Raw genomic sequence first — 18,709 nt, forward strand, 5'->3', positions numbered from 1 at the left:
GACACGCAATGGGTCAGGAGTGAAAATCAAATAGAAATCACCACCGTGGAAACGGAGCACGTCTCTATATCCTGAGAAAAGGTCTAAAGCCAAAAACGTTGAATGACAGTAATTAGTAAAGGACGGTAGCAGAGGGTATTTGTGTTGATTTATCAAGTTCTTCGAAGACGAAAGGACAGAATTGATAGGCAGTGGGTCGCCTAATGCAATATAAGTGCAAGTGTTTTTGTGTGCACGTGTATGTGAATTTTTCATTCCTAACTCTGCTATAGTGTTGTCCAATCAGCTTTGCCCGAAAACGGCAGGAAACGTCTTTATTTGTGATGTCCATCTGCAACACTCTACTATCTTTCTCTCTTGGGACATTCGAAACTTCAGCGACACTTAGCAAGACGAGTGCTTTTAAGTTCAATACGAATCAATTATTCCGTTTCGCCACAATCCAATTATTGTATATATACCTCTCTAGTACCTATGGTTGATGTCGTTGATGGAGTTTATAATTAAATTTTAAGTAAACAAAGTTGAATCGTTATTTTTAACCAAAATCTATTTTATAAATAATTAGTAACATAAAAATTCTACCTGTATTAAATAATATACTGCTTACTTCCTACAGCGTTTAAAATGAAATATTAAATGATAAAAATATGCAATAATAATTGTTTTTTTTTTTCGTTAACTTAGTACATAGGAGTGAATTTCAGTACATTTGCCGAAGCTTTAAAATAAAGACAAAGGGTGTTAAGCTTTCCAGACCACTTGATCGAAAAGTGGTGAAAGATAGAAGGGTATAATCGAGAGGAATTCTCTTTTGAATTTAATCTAATTGGTGTAAAATGTTATAGATAAATAGAAATTATTATGCAAACTCAAAAACGAATTCATTATTAGTAAATTAAAATAAACTGGTCGATTGAGATATTATATTTTCTGAAATAAAATTTTAAAAATTTAATAATGCTGCTTGACGGATTATTTAAATAAATAATATTGATTATTTTTATCTATATAGGAATAGTAATTGATCATAAACTAGTTTATTTTCGATAATATTTTTTAAATAAAAAATACAATTTTTGCTATCAATTCCCCGTAGCTTGTTGTAGCCAAAAACATCAGTTACAGCTGTGTTGCTTTCGTTTTAAGCGTAAAGTTGTTCTAGACGTTTTTAATAATCTTCATCACAAAGGAGGGTTAAAAATATCAAATGAAACGACAAAAATTCTACGTCACAATCATTGAATGAAATGCAACAATGAGTGTTGACTGTTCGATGTCGATAGATTTGCATAAACGGCTGAACGAATTAAAATAATTAATACTGTTATTCTTCCCTACTTTTCACAGCCTTGGCTTCACTGTTGTACACCCTTACTCTGTCCATGACTTTCTTCAGACGAACGGATTTAATTAAAAATTTCAACATGGAAAACTGGCGGCGCCCTCGAGCGTCGAAAATTCGCCAAAAACGAACGTTACGATTATTATCATAATTATAATTATCGACCAATCTTTCATGCAGCCAACACCACTCAACCCTCTTATATTGGCTCGCCCGTCCAGAAATGGAGTATTTCAGTCCACATGTTTACAGGAGTTTGGCGAGGGCTGGTGGAGCACTACTTTTAATTAAACGCCGTCCGAGATTTATTTTAGAAATGTTTTACTTTTGAGTTAACAAAACTGTTGCAATCTAATTATGGCGAAATGTTGAAAAATCGATTAGTATTTTTACTAAACATAGATTCAGAGAAATAGATAAAATTTTAAACAATAATAATAATTTATTATATCTTTTCTTTTCATTTAAGTCACTTTTAATTAAATCATACTGTTAAAAAATTAATAAACTGTACCATATGATTCTAGTTTTTGCGTTTGTCAAATTTACTATAAATTTAAAGTATTTACTAAAATAATATTGTCCAAAGATATAGCAAAACATTACAAATACCTTTTGGATAATATTTTTGTTACTAAACAGAAAAACATTTTCGATTATGTTGAAAATATTTAATTAAATTATTAATCAAATACCAAGGAACAAATTGGTCTAAAGTCACTTATTTAAACGTCACGTTTAGTGATTTTACATGCAGTCAACGAGGTATAATAATAAATTTAAAAACGACCTAACTAAAGTAAAACGCGTACAACTGTGATAAAGATTCTGACTAGACGTGACCGACGGTCGTTTTATAGAGTCGAACCAGGCGACGTTAAACTCTACATCGGTAGTATATTGCATTGTCCTTAGAGATCCATATGCAAGGGAGAAAGATGGCATTGGGAGGGGGGCGTCTTTCCGAAATTATTGCGTCAAGCTTTGCTTAACCCTTTTCGAGATTTTACAAGCGATCGGGGAGTCGTAAAGTATTCCCTTCAATCGTTGCCGATAAGGCTTTCTGTAGCCATCCATTAGTTGGGACCATTCAGACTCAAATGCGACGTCATAATAATAAAATGAGTGTATATGTATGAAAAAAAAACCCGTTTCGAAATCCAAAACCAAATTGCCGGCTATTTGCTCAAACGATATCTTCTATTTTATTTGCCATGGTTCCTTTTATATAATATGTATATATAATGTTTACAAAGGGGAAAAGGTCCATCTACTAGGAATATTATACTAGTTTCGTTCCTTTTTGATTTACTTTAAACACTGTTGGCAAACACGTCGACACTACACCGTGTTCAAATATATTATACTCGGTCGTTTGTATGGAACTACTGCTATTTAGAACGACCCTAAACAAATATTAAATTTGTTAGGGTCAGTAGACGAATATGAGAGGCCGACTAAATATTGCCTGCTAAACTAAATAAGCAATAATATGACAACAAACGGTTGTCAAAATAAAATTAGAATACTGTAATATTGAATAATTATCAATGATTACATTTGTTTAGTTAAATATCTTTTTCAATCGTATGTTTTAATTATAACATTGATTTTTTTTTCAATCATATATTGTCACAAATATTTTATTTAAAATTGAATATTTGAAACCAATTAAAAGTGCTTCTAATGTAATTATACATTTCACACATGAGTTGTGTAGTGCTTTAAATTTTGCTTTAACATTTATTACAGGAAACTCGGTATGTGTACACTTTTGTTCTTCTTGACGTCTAAACGCGTTTTATGAGTATTGTACTTTATTGTTGTTAATACGGTAATAAATTTAGAATAATCCTCGTTTGATACGAAACCATCGTTTATTACTCATTATCCTTTCATGCCGCTTGAATAAGTGTTTCCGGTAAAATAAGTGCGTTTGTCATGTGAGTAAGTTCATCCAAATTCCGTATCCGGTCTACACAATGAGCAATACATCAGGATGCTTGAAACGTTTAACTTATTAGAAGGCGTGTCTTATTACAATAACACACAACATAGCGACGAAACTTTAGGTCATTTAAAGTGTACTGTTAAAGAAATATCAACCGCACCTGATTCTTTTGTCGAGGTTTACACAGTTGATGGTATTCGTCGAAAATACGATTGAATATATTTTTTCGCGCTTTTCGAGTTAAATCAACCGCGCGTAAATTAACCAACCAAGCCAACAGTTTATAATACTACAACAAAAAAATCTGCTTTAATGCTTGTTGAAAAAAATCGTTTTCTTTTGACGCCCTCAAAACAGTCGACAATTACCGTCATCCGGAAAGGGAGCTTCCCTTCATCAATTTCACCCAACACTATTTTTTTTTTTTTTCACACAGTCCATCATGATTCTTATTTTTAGTAGCCACATCGGCTATAACTTTATACAGTGAGATTTTTTTTTTATAACTTTTTTAGACCTTTTATACATTTTTTATGCATAAGGACATCTGGGATTGGTGGTGACAGGATAATGGGTACGCGATGGACTCGAAAGTACAGATGATTGATCTGCTTCTCGATGCCGCCAACGTTAATTGGATGATCGATGGTCGCACCTGATTATTATAATGAAGTACAAAGAGTAATATTATACCGCTGCCGACGCTCAACCACTAATAATCTACTAAAACGTTAATTATTTTATACCATCGTCGATCATGATGTTCAATTAACTTATTGGCCGTCGGTGATGGTTTTTTATTATTAAAACAACAACAAACCTACACCTTAAAGAATACCAGCTATAGAATAATGAAAAATAATAATATATTTTTTATTAAATTCGAGTGCCTTGAGTTAAACTCGATTAAGAGAACATGCTCGTGTTAGTTGAAACATACCTAGGGGGTTCGTTATGGCAACGCCGGATATCCAAATGAACGACCGGATGCCGCGTACATGTTCTTTGCCGGAAGCATATTACTGCAGCTAAACTTAACGAAACTACCCGCTCATACACTTAGACAATGACATGTACGTCACTGGAAGTAACGTTTCAAAATGGAAAACCGAGTAACTATAGGCGAAATTAGCAGCAATAGTTTCTTCTTGGTAGAAAGGAAAACTTAAGAAACTTTGTAACGCCTTGGGGTACCATTGTACATTTTTCTTTTAGAAACGGGTATCTTATCTGCATTTGGCACCTAAGAAGATGTACTGGGTGCAAAATAAAACAGGTAAACGAATAAACCCTAAGATGAAGGTTTTCCGTCATGCGGTCATAATTCAATTTTATTTCCCATATAAAACAAGAAACGTACGCGAGGAATTCACTAGATAGCTCATAAATTATTACAACGCGTTAACCGAAGAATGTTGAAGAATAGACTGCAGAATACTTTATAAGATGACACGATACAGTTTTACTTCTATGCATGAATAGTGTAAATAAAACACAAGTATCATATTTTAGTGACAATTTTCATTGCCTCTAGTTTAAAAAACCAACACAAGTAACAAGAACATACGTAAAAAGTAAAATAACACGTTTACTCATTCAATAAAATTTAAGAAAACGTTCACGAATTAAGCGACATCAATGTAAATAGGAGTTTGCAAATACATCAACTAATAAAATATCGAAACAAAACTTTTTCAAAATAAATTTAACTGTGTATGAACAAATATTTTTTACATACAATTTTTACAGCCATAACTGATGTACCGTTAACATCGCCAAGTGCTTTTGAAATGAGTAATATCGTGCATTTGCCAAGGAAACAAACGCTGGATGTAGTGATTATGACAGCAGATCCTTTTGGCTGTTGTCCGCAATTTTCAAACTTTTGTTTTTGCCTATCATTCGTACAAAAATGGGTGCCGTGTCCGTCTATCCACAAATATATTTACTGAGACGTACAAAGCCGTAGAGACTTAAATCTGCATCAGCGAATTTTCTGACAGCTGGGTAATTAACAGTCAGACAGGCTGAGACAGCGCGTTGTCGGGCAGGGCTCGGTCATCGCCATTACCTTATTATTTACGTACAGACTATCTGGAAAAAGGTTTTCAACCAGCGCCGTCATTGGGTTGTGAAAAATTAATTTCAGTCCCTCGGGGTGTATAAATAAGCTATTGCGTTAAATCCGACAAATTAGAACGCCATCAACAGAAAAATAAAATAATAATAACAACACTATACTTGTGCTGTAGTTATATTTTGTACACGCGGAACAGACCTATTCGACGGGTATTTTTATAGCCAATAATCCTAGTTTTAACCCTCGTTGATATTTTTCCTTTCTCTGGGTTATTGTGGTTTACAATATCCCTGGGAATAGCATTGTGGTCGTAAAACCTTGAATACGCTGAATTGGTTTTAGATTGAGACAGTGTCCCATGTCAAACGGTTCTATATACTTTTCCATTTTACACCCACTTCAGAGACCACAAGTTTAATTACGAGCAACTGAATGTGTATGTTTAGTATTAACTGAACTTGTAAAAAAAAAAAAAAAAAAATTTCCTAACTTTAGCAAACCTTTGCTGACTTTTAATTACCGTCGTAAAATAGTAGCGGCGTATTCGCCTCCCTCGACATTTCTCATCAAACACGCACGTCGTTCTGATCCCTTGCTTTTGGATTAGACCTCAGGCTCGCACAGCAAATATTGAACTAACGTTAAGACGTTGCCCTCTACCGCCGTACTGTTTCCTCGCTCGGTGGTAATCACGGGACCTCCGACGTGATGCCGAGAACCCCTTACACTATTGACTCAGTCAGTTGTTCCGAACGTTAGTCTTGCAACGGTAAAATTTACTTCCTTCCGAAATGTGATTAAACGCCGATATCCGAAGGAATGATTTTTATTTCATTGGCTGGGTAAGTGTCATATCTTTGGAAAAAAATAAAAATTCTTTTATCTATGTCTGTACTTTTGGTACTCTATCTCCTTAGAATATAATATGAGATTTCAGTTGTAAAAGATACGACGGAAGTACAGAAAAAGAGTAAACCTAATAATAACTATCGTTAAGGCGAATTCTTCAACAAATGGCCATCACTATCTGACGATTAGGATAAGCTTTTCTAAAAGGGAGAAAGAAGATTTTACGACAACTCGGAATCTCTAAAATGGGATTCTATTAATAATGATTGTAAGTTTATTATTAGAATGCCAATTTAAGATTGGTCAAACGATAAAATCAAAAATGTAATAAAAACATATACAACTAACACTGCCAAATATTTTCTTTGCGTCGGTTTATAAAAAATTTTAATTCTGTCTAATTTACTAAAATAATTATCAAACGCTAATTAACGTGGTAAAATAATTTTAATTCTTTAACAAGCAGAATTTTTTTTAACTTTGAAATGGAAAGAAAAAGTTGTAAGCCGCTTTTAAATACTTAATATATTAATTTTTAGGAAATTTTACTTTAAGGTTTTTTTTTATCTTTCAATAAAAAAATATATATATTGCAGAAACTTTTATCTCATAATACTCAAAAGTAAAGTGACCAGACAGTAGATTACTTAAAATAAAAAAAAAAATCCACTAAGTGCATGACAATAGGGTTAAAAATCAGAGAAAGGGTTGTAATCTGAGTATAAAAAGAGGGCGCAAAAAAAAGTACAGCGAATAAAAAGGGTGTCACTGAAAAGGTTTTTCTTTAGCGTAAAAGCAAGTATTTACTATCGAGCACGCTGGCGGCACTTGGCCTCGCGATGGTGGTATCGTTAGGAATCCCTTCGTTATCACTCATTGCTGAGGAAACACGCAATAAAAAAATCAAAGGCTGAAAAAAACGGTGCACTTAATTCTGAAATTACAATCACCGCGCGAGCATATTAAAGACTCTTCAACATTGTCACTAGAGCCCTCGGATGTGTTTACAAACAGTTTTTATGTGCAAAAACAATAATGAGGGAGAAAAAAAGGTCATGCAATAATAAACTGTTTTTTCTAATGTTATTTATAAATAACCCTTAATAAAGTTAAAATATATAGAGTGATCAGTAAGGTTTTTACTGTTCTCATTGTTTGTCACAACTGACCTGTTTCCTCACATACTGGACACTGTGTACACTTCAAAAAAATTTCTAGCAAAATTGTTTAAAAATTTATTTAAAAAAAAAATCAAATTGAAAAAAAAAATTTTTTGTTAGTTTTTTTTTACTAATAAGTAGATAATAGTCTAAATAAAGTTTTTAGTGGTCGATAACCAGATTTGTAATATTCATTTTTTGAGTTTATGCAATTTTTAATTATAAACGAGAGAGGTATGCAACGTAAAAGAATTCTCATTTGTTTGTCACGGTAAAAATAAAACGTCGCTAAACTTCTCAACTTTTCTAAATGTTCAAATTCTAATATCTCAAAAAAATTAATAATACAAAACGAGTTATCGATCAGTGAACATTTTATTTAATAATAAAAAAATAATATTAGGTTCCATTTAACTTTCATAGGTTACCTCAAAAATCTGTTTATAATAATTTTTTCCCTACAATAAATTTAATATTTGTTTGGTTCATAAAAATAAATCAAATTTTAACCTGTACATTTATATGAAAATATTATTATATCACAAACAAATTTGACGAGACGTAGTATTCATAATATATTACACTGTAAAAAATCCTATTTTTTTTTTTTTGTAATACTAACTATTTTATTAAAATTGACGGTAAATTTCATCTTTTAAACTTATAAGTCATTAAGTATGTCCATATAAAATTACCCATCGCATTAACGAGTAATTTAAAGTCACTACTTATAGTTTTTTTTACTCGGAAGAAATGCTGTAGAGTTCTTTGCCAAGAGTATAAAGTCTAAACAATTTCTGGCGGATGAGGTATCTCCGTGGTTCCGGTCCAGTGATTCCACCCGGTAAAACCTTCGACTACGCGTTTTATAAAGATCCTCCTCAACTGGGTTGAGTTTTTGCGGCGTCGCATATCCCCTCAAATATTACGGTCTCTTTCGTGCATATCGGTGGCTTTGTTACGGCCGATAGTCAGATTATGTGCATAACGAAATCGTAATGAAGACATTAAAGGGTCGCATATTGATCAAACGGTCGTTTCATTCCACATTTTCTCTCTCTTCTACTCCCATTTCAGACTACTTGCTCGACAATAACATCGCCTACTACCATCCTTACAATGAAACACTCTTCCACCCTCCACCGCTTATTCACAATAAGACCCCCAACAGTAAACACAATCGAGAATGCTCTGTCGTCCGATCAAATCTCTTATAAGTTATGGATAAGTTCTTTCAACGTCATTTTGAAAAATAATTCGCGTACTTGAAATTTTATATGTTAGAAAGAACAAAAACAAAATTTTAATAAAAATAACCACACCTTGAAAACAATACATTTTCAGGTAAAACTTCTTCAATCTTATAAATATATATATATCTATAGAACATTTTTATATATATAGAACATTCTTAAAACTTTTGATATAATCAAACATTTCATTGTCATTTTTTTTTTTTAATAATTTATCTATTCTTAGACTACATTAGGATAACATTTTTATTATTTCTTTTTAATAATGAAAAAATAATGGTATATCTTTAATTAAAATTTTTTTCAAAATTCAAAATAGATACTTTTTGTTAAATTTTCCTATAAAAATTATTAATTGGTGATAATAGTTTTTGAACGTGGAATTATTGAACTTCAAGCATTTTAATACTTATAATGATTATGTAAGACGGATAAAGTATGCGTTGTAAATAAACATCAGTACGAGCTGCAACCACCCGCGTATTAAACCCACCCAATGTATTAAAATGCATCTACTTCTTATCCTAAAATTTTCCTTACTAAATCCTTACTTAGTACTTATCCTAAAATTGTTATCCATTCGTTAATTTATTTTGTAAGAAAACAATACAAAAATCGGCTATTTTGAAATGTTTTATTTAAATTTTTTCTTATAAAAGACATGTAATAAAAATGTGCAAGAAATTCATTGGTATAACTAACTTTAATATTTTATGGAAAATAAATGAAAAATTTCAATTTTCAACCTAAATAAATAACTCCACAAAATTTAGTTTTGGTGCCATCTGTGGAATACTATAAAATGTAAAATGTAACATAGGTATCTGTTTCAACTAGTTTTAAGAACATTTATACAATAGTTTGTATACTAAATTGTGACGGAGTAATAGTACCTAGGTTACTTCTAAAACTATTTTTCCAAAAAACTATTCTTTGAAAACGGCATAGAAAATATAGAATCACTACAATAAGGGGTTGAAAACACATAAATCCCTTGCGTGCCGTTTTTCTATAGTACTTCTCACGTGGCACCGAATTTTCAGTCGTAGGGTGATAAACTTAAACCTTAGTAAGAAATGTTTTACGCAAAAATAGGGGTCCGAAAAAAGAAAACTGTGTTAGGGTGACATCTTTTGTTAAATAATACACTACCAAACACGATGGAAATAAAAATTTACCTATGTATTATCATACATACCTTCAGACCACCACCTAACACACATGCAAGGTCTTTAAATACCCCATTGTTGCAAATACATTCAACAGGTAGTCTATTACAGAGGTCCTTATATGCACAGTAATACACTCGGTATCTTTTTTATTGTATTTGTATATATACCATATAACGATATGGTCACTTTCAATGATAATATTTAGATAAATTTTACAAATTTCCGTTTACACATTGTTAATACATATATTTTTTTTCCAGACCTGTCAGTTCGGCGAGTCAAATCAGCTATTATAATGAATAAGGTAAGTAATACTGTTTACAATTAAAAAATGTTCTTCGTGATATATTTTCGCTGAAATAAATCAAAATACATTTAAATAAGTAAAAATATGATGTAATTTCATATTTTCTCGTGAAAAAGTAACATAATATAAAAAATATATATTATAGTATGGTTGACTTTATGATTATTATGTGTTTTTATTAACATATGTCGGAGGTAAGCGCTCAAGAAAAAAACCTGAATACTAATAATTTTCAAAGTTGGCAAAGTAGGAGAAAAACAAGCATATACTCATCGGCATATAAAAACAAACAACACTACTACGGGAAAAGTTTTAATGAAATATGCACGAGGCAAGGGTTATTTACTCGACGGTCGACTTTCTAATTTATCAAAAAGACATTTCGCTCAAGTGTATACAGATACCTCACTTACTCATCCATCTCTTTCTCGTCTTCGACTTCTTTGTGCCGCTCGTTCGGCTGTCAACCGAAATGCATTAATATACCGACGGTCCTGTGAACAAACACAAACGGGACAGAATCGGCCAAGTATTTTAATTTATCTGGAACGCCAATACACAAAGTTTCTACTTCTTCCGGTGCCTTCTTTCCTTTAAACGTGCATATGGAATACAGTGCCGCGAAGGAATTATTTGTATATATTAATTAAATTCTCAGACTGAACAAGTCGATTCTATTTGTATCAAAGATATATTAAATAAAAAGTTGTATTCGATTCTTTAGAAAGTCTTTGATTATACTGACTCGCGATTACTCGCGGAGCTGATTTGTAATAAAATATTAAAATTCGAATCATTTATACCAAATGTCTAATTTATATTCACTGCATAAAGTGTATATTATTTATTATTATTTAATAATATTACATTCAATCACCTTTATATAAAATATAGAAATAATTAATACGCAAATGAATAAAGATTAAAAAATATTCAACTCATTTTTTTTTTTTTACTTTACAAATTACGTTAGTTTTTACAAATATTATTACTATACATTTTGACGCCTTCAATGAGCGTACTTTTGTTTAAACTGCAGTCGATTATGAACATTTTGATCGTTTACGTAATACCGAGAGGGGACTTTTCTCTCAAAGACACCACAAAGTCACTAAAAGGTGCTTAGCCTAATGGGAAATTAAATACTTGAACAATTTACCCTACATGACTACTTGTAAGACAAAAGTACAAACTTGTTGCTTATGATTAGTTGGATTATTTTACCGATATTTTTTTTACATATGTTTTACCACCAAGTACATTATATTTATTTATGCATTTTTCACATTTATACATTTATTTATACGTTTACAACGCTATACTTGCGACAACCACGCTATTGCAATTAACATTTCAAGTATTTATAATTTTGTGTTAATTGAAAAGCGCTTCGAGTCTTATATTGTTGTTTTCCCTATTGAACCCACTCGCTAGTCCCAGTGACGGATATAACCGCGAGCGAAAATAAAATGCACAGTTGTCTCGCACCGGATAAACAGTTACGAAGAATGCAAATATCTTTAGATGCGTTCAATTTTGCACATCTGGTATTATAAGTAAAATGTGCGTCTTGTAAGTGATTCTGAGATAGTCGATCTGTGGAGTTGCGGTGTGTCCTTGCTTGACAGCCACGCAAGTTATTATTATTATAAAACGAAATCAAATCTATTCGAACGCGACCGGCGGTCTTGGGTGAATAAATTAGCGGTTAAGACCGAATAAGTATGGTAAAGCTCTAAAACTACCCTCGGAACCTCGAACATACACACACATTTACCAGAAATTCCTACGGTTGTATGAAGTAATTATTACCCCTGCTTCCTTTATCGTCTCCTCCGATCCGACTTCCTCGGTGCGAAAGACGGCGCATACAAATCGGTCGACGGGTACCGTTGTCGTATTATAAAATTTTGAATATGAATGGGCGAGTTTTGCATTTGTAATAAGCAAGAGCACACGTTACCTACGTTGACGACGCTGACAAAAATATCCCACCCCGTCTACGCTGCACATCACCACTACTCTTATCATCATACTTCCTCCTTCTTCTTCTTTACATTACAGAAGGTGTGTGACATGTGTTGCCGAAGAATGATTTCCCGCGCTGATTATGTTATTATTGCGTATAATGAGAGAGAAATAAATCCTATAGAAACAGTCGTTGTTCAGCCAAGTTCACAAAATTGCCAGTAAAAGTCAACCGCGACAATCGTGTGCATAATAATAAATTCGGTACGTGATTTAGATTTGTATAATAATATTTCTGTCGGACAACGTGTCCTAGTATTCACACCCCAATTCGTTGTAGTCGAGATAACGGATAACACGATGAGAGAGAGACAGAAGATTATACAAGATCTCCATAAGTTAACTGTGGAGAAGATAATTAATATGGCTTTCTGAACCCTATTTCAAAACATGCTGATTATTATTAAGGTCTGCCATTTATTTTACATATCCAGCACATTATTTGACCGTCGATATCCATTATCATCCTGCGAAATGAATTACAAATATAGTATAAGACTATTAACCCATAAGAAATATTATTTGATATACATCACAATTTTCACCATTCATCATACTTCATTAAAACTACAAAATTATACTAATTTTATATTTATCCACAGAACAAATTTAAGCTTGTAATTAATTAGAAAATGCTACTTTACATTAAGTATATATTTCACTAAAAATCTATTCAAAATGAAATCTGTTAAACAAACATTTTCACTTAGCAGGCAATAATCACTAGAAGTTTATGTATGTCAAATGTTTTATTTTAACTTATGTAAACATCAGTGACGCAGTTCCTGATAAAAAACACAGCACGAACATAAGAGTTTATTTGAAGGATGTATAATTTTCTCATTCCCTACGCTTATGAAGGACAGAAACATATCCGCCCTACGAGATGTCGGAGATTTGGTATACTCATCAAGGACCTGTCCCGATGGTAGCGGGTCGATGTTATTAAAATGTATACCGTTATAAACGAATGTCAGTAGTTTTTGGCAGGTCGGTAATAAGTATGAGAATGTTGAAACATTTTTCAATTTCCTGATGACGTCACCAGACAACGTTCATTAGTATACGTAATTTTATAAGAGTACCACGAGCACTTTCAGAAACTAAAACTAACAAGAAAGTTTTCATAAAAATAATTTTCTATGTAATATGATTATCTTTATACTTAGATTAACGAATACGTATTTATTATTATTCATTTTTTTTTTTTCTAAGTAATTTGTAATTAGTATACGCTGACATGAAATCTGTAACCATTTGTTTTTCCGTGTAATTAACTTTAAGCTAAAACAAATAGAGATATCATATTTATACAACTTTTCAATCGAAACTACAGTATTTTATAAACTCATGTTGTTGTTTAATCAGAAAAATACGTGCAACTCACACAGTTACAACGAGGTTGGCTTTATTTCAAAGAAACTTAGCCAATCTTATTAAAAATTGAATTTACGTGCAAACGATAAAAGGAAAACGGGGTGATTAATATTATTCAAATTGGTATTCATTTCTTTTACGAGGATGTGTGTTGAAGAAACAGTTGAACCGTATAATCGTATCTCACAGATATCTTAAAGAAACGTAATGACAAACGTATACGACGGTAGTAATAATAACACATAATTTGCATTCAATCCTCGGGGTGCCATCGTAAAATCAGTCATCCAGCAAAGAAAATCTCTTTTGAAAGATTAAATTATTGTCATAATATACATGATGGAACTTTAAGATTTACATAAGGGCGTCAGGTGCGTGAAACCAAAGTGTTCCCCTCTGATGTATATACTTTTTTTGTCACTTGCATATGCCATGTGAGTATTATCTCGTTAACGTAATCAATTCACACGAATTTACGGGGTAATTTTATCGGAGGGTTGTGTTATATTTTCTTCAAAAATATTTAAGAAAGCCAATGCATTAACATTAGTGATAATATCGAGTATACATTTGTAAACATGAATATTGTTTGCTACAATCACGGAAATGTATTTATTTAGGATAAAATTATTATTTGCACGAAAAAACATATATCCACCAAGGGCTTGACTAACTTTCTAAAAGTATTACTTTGCGTTAAATAAGTACGCGGCGTAAGACGGATGAGAGAAATGACGTAGGAGAAAAGGAAACGGTGTGGTTTACACGGTCGGTTGACGGTTACCGCGACGACCGCGTTCCGGAAAACAGTTGGTCATTAAAGACGCCCAAAGACGTATCGGTCCCATTAGAATGTTATAGGAAGGAGGAAAGTACAACTTTTGGCAAGTGGAATTCACTTAGTCTACGGTGGCTGAACAAAATGATGTATCGTCAGAGAAGGTCGGTCGTGTTGGGTCACGTGGAAAACCGTCGATTCTTCATCTACCGATCATCCATCAATTTCTTAACACCCGCCCCCCTTACTGTAGCGTTTCAAATTCCCTAGGTACCAAACTTCAAAATGTACATGAAATCAATTTTTACAAATGTAAAATATCCTAGAAAAATGATTCTTATAATCCTTCGACACATACGTTTACATTATACCCACCAGCACAACCGCCTATACGGCGTATGATATAAGACAACTTTTTTTTTAATTATAAAGTACTTTACCGACCTAATATATAAATAATGTATAGAATATTGGATAAAAGAAAACCGTATAATGAAAGTCTTTGCATTATAAGAATAATAATTTATGGTTAACAAGTATTTCTCATTTTCTACATTATCGTTGGTCCCAATTGGACAAGCTTTTATGAACACATAAAATTTGCCCAAAGACCCCAGTTGCCTGATGGAGTTTATAAAAACCATTGTTGTCGTCGTTGGCCGATCCGTTCAAAAAGTCGTAAAGATCGGTTAATACGTCTAAGGTAGAAAAAGGAAATCCAAAACAACACGTTTTAAAATGCTGTTTACTGGTGGACAATGGTCATGTAAGGAGTACTGGACCCTAGTCCCAACGGGATCGTTATACCAGCGCTAGATTATTTGTTTTTCTGTTTCACTGTCGTTACGCCCACATAATCACGTTAACATCCCGTTAGAGCTAAGGAACCCACTATGTTCTCGTTTATATATACTCTTGACTGTAAAATACAACCGGGCACCCCCTTGTTTTTCTTAGAAATTCTTCAAGGAAAATAGAAAATACGTGTACTACTCCCGCATGTACACTCTATATCAAGGTCAAGGATGTATTAACATTAGTAAGGATGTGTGCTTAATTAGACCTTAACTAAATATTTATTTATAAGACTTTATATTAGGAAATACATATAAACATGATTTCAAATAAGGCGTCGATTTTAATTGTTAACAAATATTAAATAATTAGATAAAATAAAATGTATCATTAAACAAAAAAAATATTATTTATTTAAAATAAAAAAAGCAAGTCCCTACTAAGTTTTGGATCCATAAGGGTATTACTCAAAAATTGAATATTTTGACATTGTGCATTATTATTATGCTTTTTTGTGGTTGGTAGACTTCTAAAATAAATGTCAATGGTACAAAAAACATCAAAAATTGACATTGTGTTTTGTATGAAATATAATTTTTTTAACCTCGTAAGGGGACACAAGCAGTAGTTTTTACCAACTTCCGAGGTCATCAAGTTTTAAGTTTTACCATGTCGTTTCCGGAATAAAGGGAACAATAATATTCTATGTTACAGCCGCCAACACGACGTCACGTCATTTTTAACTCGAATTAAAAAAAGTGAAAAGTTGGTCACGTCCGGATTTTGAACTGTACCAGTTTTGTTGTTCAGATTCTTTCTCTCCCTATTTTTCAGTGACATTTCGTGGTATTTTTTATTACATAAAAAACAATGAAAAAAGTGTCCTTTTTTATTATTATTATTATTATGATGTTTAAATATTTTTAGTCTCTAGGTTTTAGTCCATGTTGTAGTAAAAATTGTACAGCATTAAATTTTAAATATACATATGTAATTTTTGATTATACATAAAATGGCAGTGGCAATTTTACAAGGTTAAATTAACAACTCTATTAGTTCATATAATTTTCATTACTAATATTTAAAATATTAGTAGTAAAATAAAAACTATTTGACAAATAGTCTTAAACTCTTTTTAGTAATCAGACTGTAGATAAAAAGGGTTTTACCAATATTATTTTAAGTTTAGAGCATAAAATTAGACCAAAGCAAAACAGTCACACAGTACACATATAGTCATTCTTCAAATAAAGTTTTGCATCATCAATCACACTAGACGTTTACCAAATTTAAATTGTAATTTTTAAACATGAAAGTCATTAACTGTTTAGTTAGTAAAATTCTTGTTCATTTTTACAGGAAGAAAAACTTCAAACTAATAGCAATGTCGCTGGATATGCGGCTCATCATACCGATGGACAAATGTGAGTACCTAAATGTTTTTTTTAAGTTATTATTTTTTCAAGCGCGTTTTACTAGAGGGGAAAATTATTGGGAAAATTCACCGTAAGATTTACGGTTTCGTTTTAAGCCTCTATAGTATTTTACCGTTCATATTTTTATTTCATTTTTTGTTTTACAAACTCAGTCCCCGAGGTTAACATCGATTTTTTTAATCATAATTCTACACAGAAGCCGATTAAGCACACGTGTTGCCCTCGCATAAGAGAGGGTGGTAAATGAAGGCTCCCGTGGCTCCTTGGAGACACATAAGACACCAAGGAAAAGAGACTTAAAAAAAATACGAGACAACCGGTGGGGGACATTAATAAACTTTACGGCACTTTTAGTCTCAGTCTCGAGCTTTATTACCACAAGTAAAAAGAAAACAAAAACACCCATGGCAATCTTTTTTATTTGTTTTGCCCTTTTTTCTTTCCAAATTAAACGTACACTCCAGGTAAAGTCTTATAAAGAAGAATCATTTAAATGTTTAAACTATATGTCTATTTTAAAAATTACTAATCATACTTTTGATCAGTTCCATGACAATCGTATATCAGCTATTAATAAAAAAAAAAATTACATGGCCGGAGGGTTATTGTAAACTTTAATGCCTGCGAAATGATAAGGAAAACACGAGGGACAGCCGGCCAGCCCTAAACAAATTTATGGCTTTCTGGACCGTTGGAATTATTTTGTCTGGAGGGAAGAATCTTGTATTACATTATTATTATTGTGTTTTGCTGTCTTGTTCGTAAATCTGACCACAAAACGTATTTCCACAGCTGAAACCACAATAACCATCTTGTCAAGGGTTTTTTTTCATTCTCATTATTTAGTTTTTGCTTAGTAAAAAAAAAAACCCTAACGCAAACCGTGTGATTACGCTATTGATAATGTCACGTGTTTATACTACACGCTAAATACATCAAAATGCCAATACATTTACAAAATTCAAGCTTATATATCCAATTTCTATTAAATTATGTTTGAAATAAATTGGAATCACAGATATCAAGAAACTTGCAATAGTTCGGTCAACCTTAGAACCTATACTGAACAAATAAACGATCTGTATTATTTTAATTTTAATAATAATTTAATGAAAATTCCATTAAAAATGTCTGTTTCTTAATTTTACTTTTTATTATATATCACGAAATAAAAAGTTAAAATCAATTATACTATTATACTCTTGGAGCTTTCATAAACTTCTTAAGTAGAGCAGGATCATAAAGTTTAGGTATGAAGTTCAAATTAGAAAATTGTTTCTCATTTACATTTCAATTACTTGCAAACATATTATTTGGAACATTATTTCATTATTGATTCACAAATTCTGTATGAAATATTGTCCAATAAATACTATTTCTTAAATATTATTGTTTATTTATTACTTAATTGACGAAAAAACTTATATTTTTTGAGCCCACATTAAATTATCCATTTTTCTACGTACAACAATTAAACTTCCAAAAATGCCTTACAGCTTTAATAGAAGTGCACCGTCGAAAAGAGTACTAGTCATCACGAGGTTTTTTTCTACCAAAATACACCAATCATATTCTCACACCATGACCTATTCATAACACCCCAGATCCTTTTACATTTTTCATTACCCTGTTACACTTTTTTTAATGAAAAACAACACCCGTCTTGCCAAATTAATATATTAAAAAATAATTGTAAAAAAAATCATGAAATTAGGGTTTGTGACTTGGCGCTACGTGTTTTTAGCCATCCCTCACGTCCCTAAATTTATACATATTTTCCGACGGAAAACGGGCGCCACGAGAAAGAAAAAGGGTTAGACACGATTTGATATACAGATGGAGAGGAAAAAATAATAATAAAATGATGTCAGGGACGGGAAAGACGGTGGGTAGAGAAAGGGTTTTAAAAAACAACGACGACGACCGCAGTGACTAAAAATTAATGCGTTAATTACTTTTCGGAAACAAAATTGGAATACCGTGTTGGGATTGTATCCTGGCCAATTCCCCTATTGGCGGGTGTTGGTTTTCGAGAGATGGGGGCGTCGTAGTATTATATACAATAAACGAGTTGTGATACTTGAACTCATAAATAACTAACGTACGACCCGTTACTAATGGAACGCCACAAATATTTTTCAAAGTATTTTTGTTAATACTTTTCACGGAAAAAAATAT

The 18,709-nt window shown here is 32.1% G+C and overlaps 1 protein-coding gene across 6 annotated transcripts in view; it reads left to right on the top strand.

Moving 5' to 3' along the window:
* LOC126902824 (serine-rich adhesin for platelets) overlaps nucleotides 1-18,709 on the top strand; it is a 137,685-nt gene that overhangs the window by 102,592 nt on the left and 16,384 nt on the right. For all 6 annotated transcript variants that reach the window (XM_050680453.1, XM_050680454.1, XM_050680452.1 and 3 more), the window contains 2 exons: nucleotides 10,071-10,114; nucleotides 16,455-16,519. In XM_050680453.1, the coding sequence (XP_050536410.1) occupies nucleotides 10,071-10,114; nucleotides 16,455-16,519 (109 nt within the window). The remainder of the gene's footprint in view (nucleotides 1-10,070; nucleotides 10,115-16,454; nucleotides 16,520-18,709) is intronic.

The sequence above is a fragment of the Daktulosphaira vitifoliae genome, unplaced genomic scaffold (assembly GCF_025091365.1).
Source record: "Daktulosphaira vitifoliae isolate Bord-2020 unplaced genomic scaffold, ASM2509136v1 Scaffold_3, whole genome shotgun sequence".
Classification (NCBI taxonomy): Eukaryota; Metazoa; Arthropoda; class Insecta; order Hemiptera; family Phylloxeridae; genus Daktulosphaira; species Daktulosphaira vitifoliae.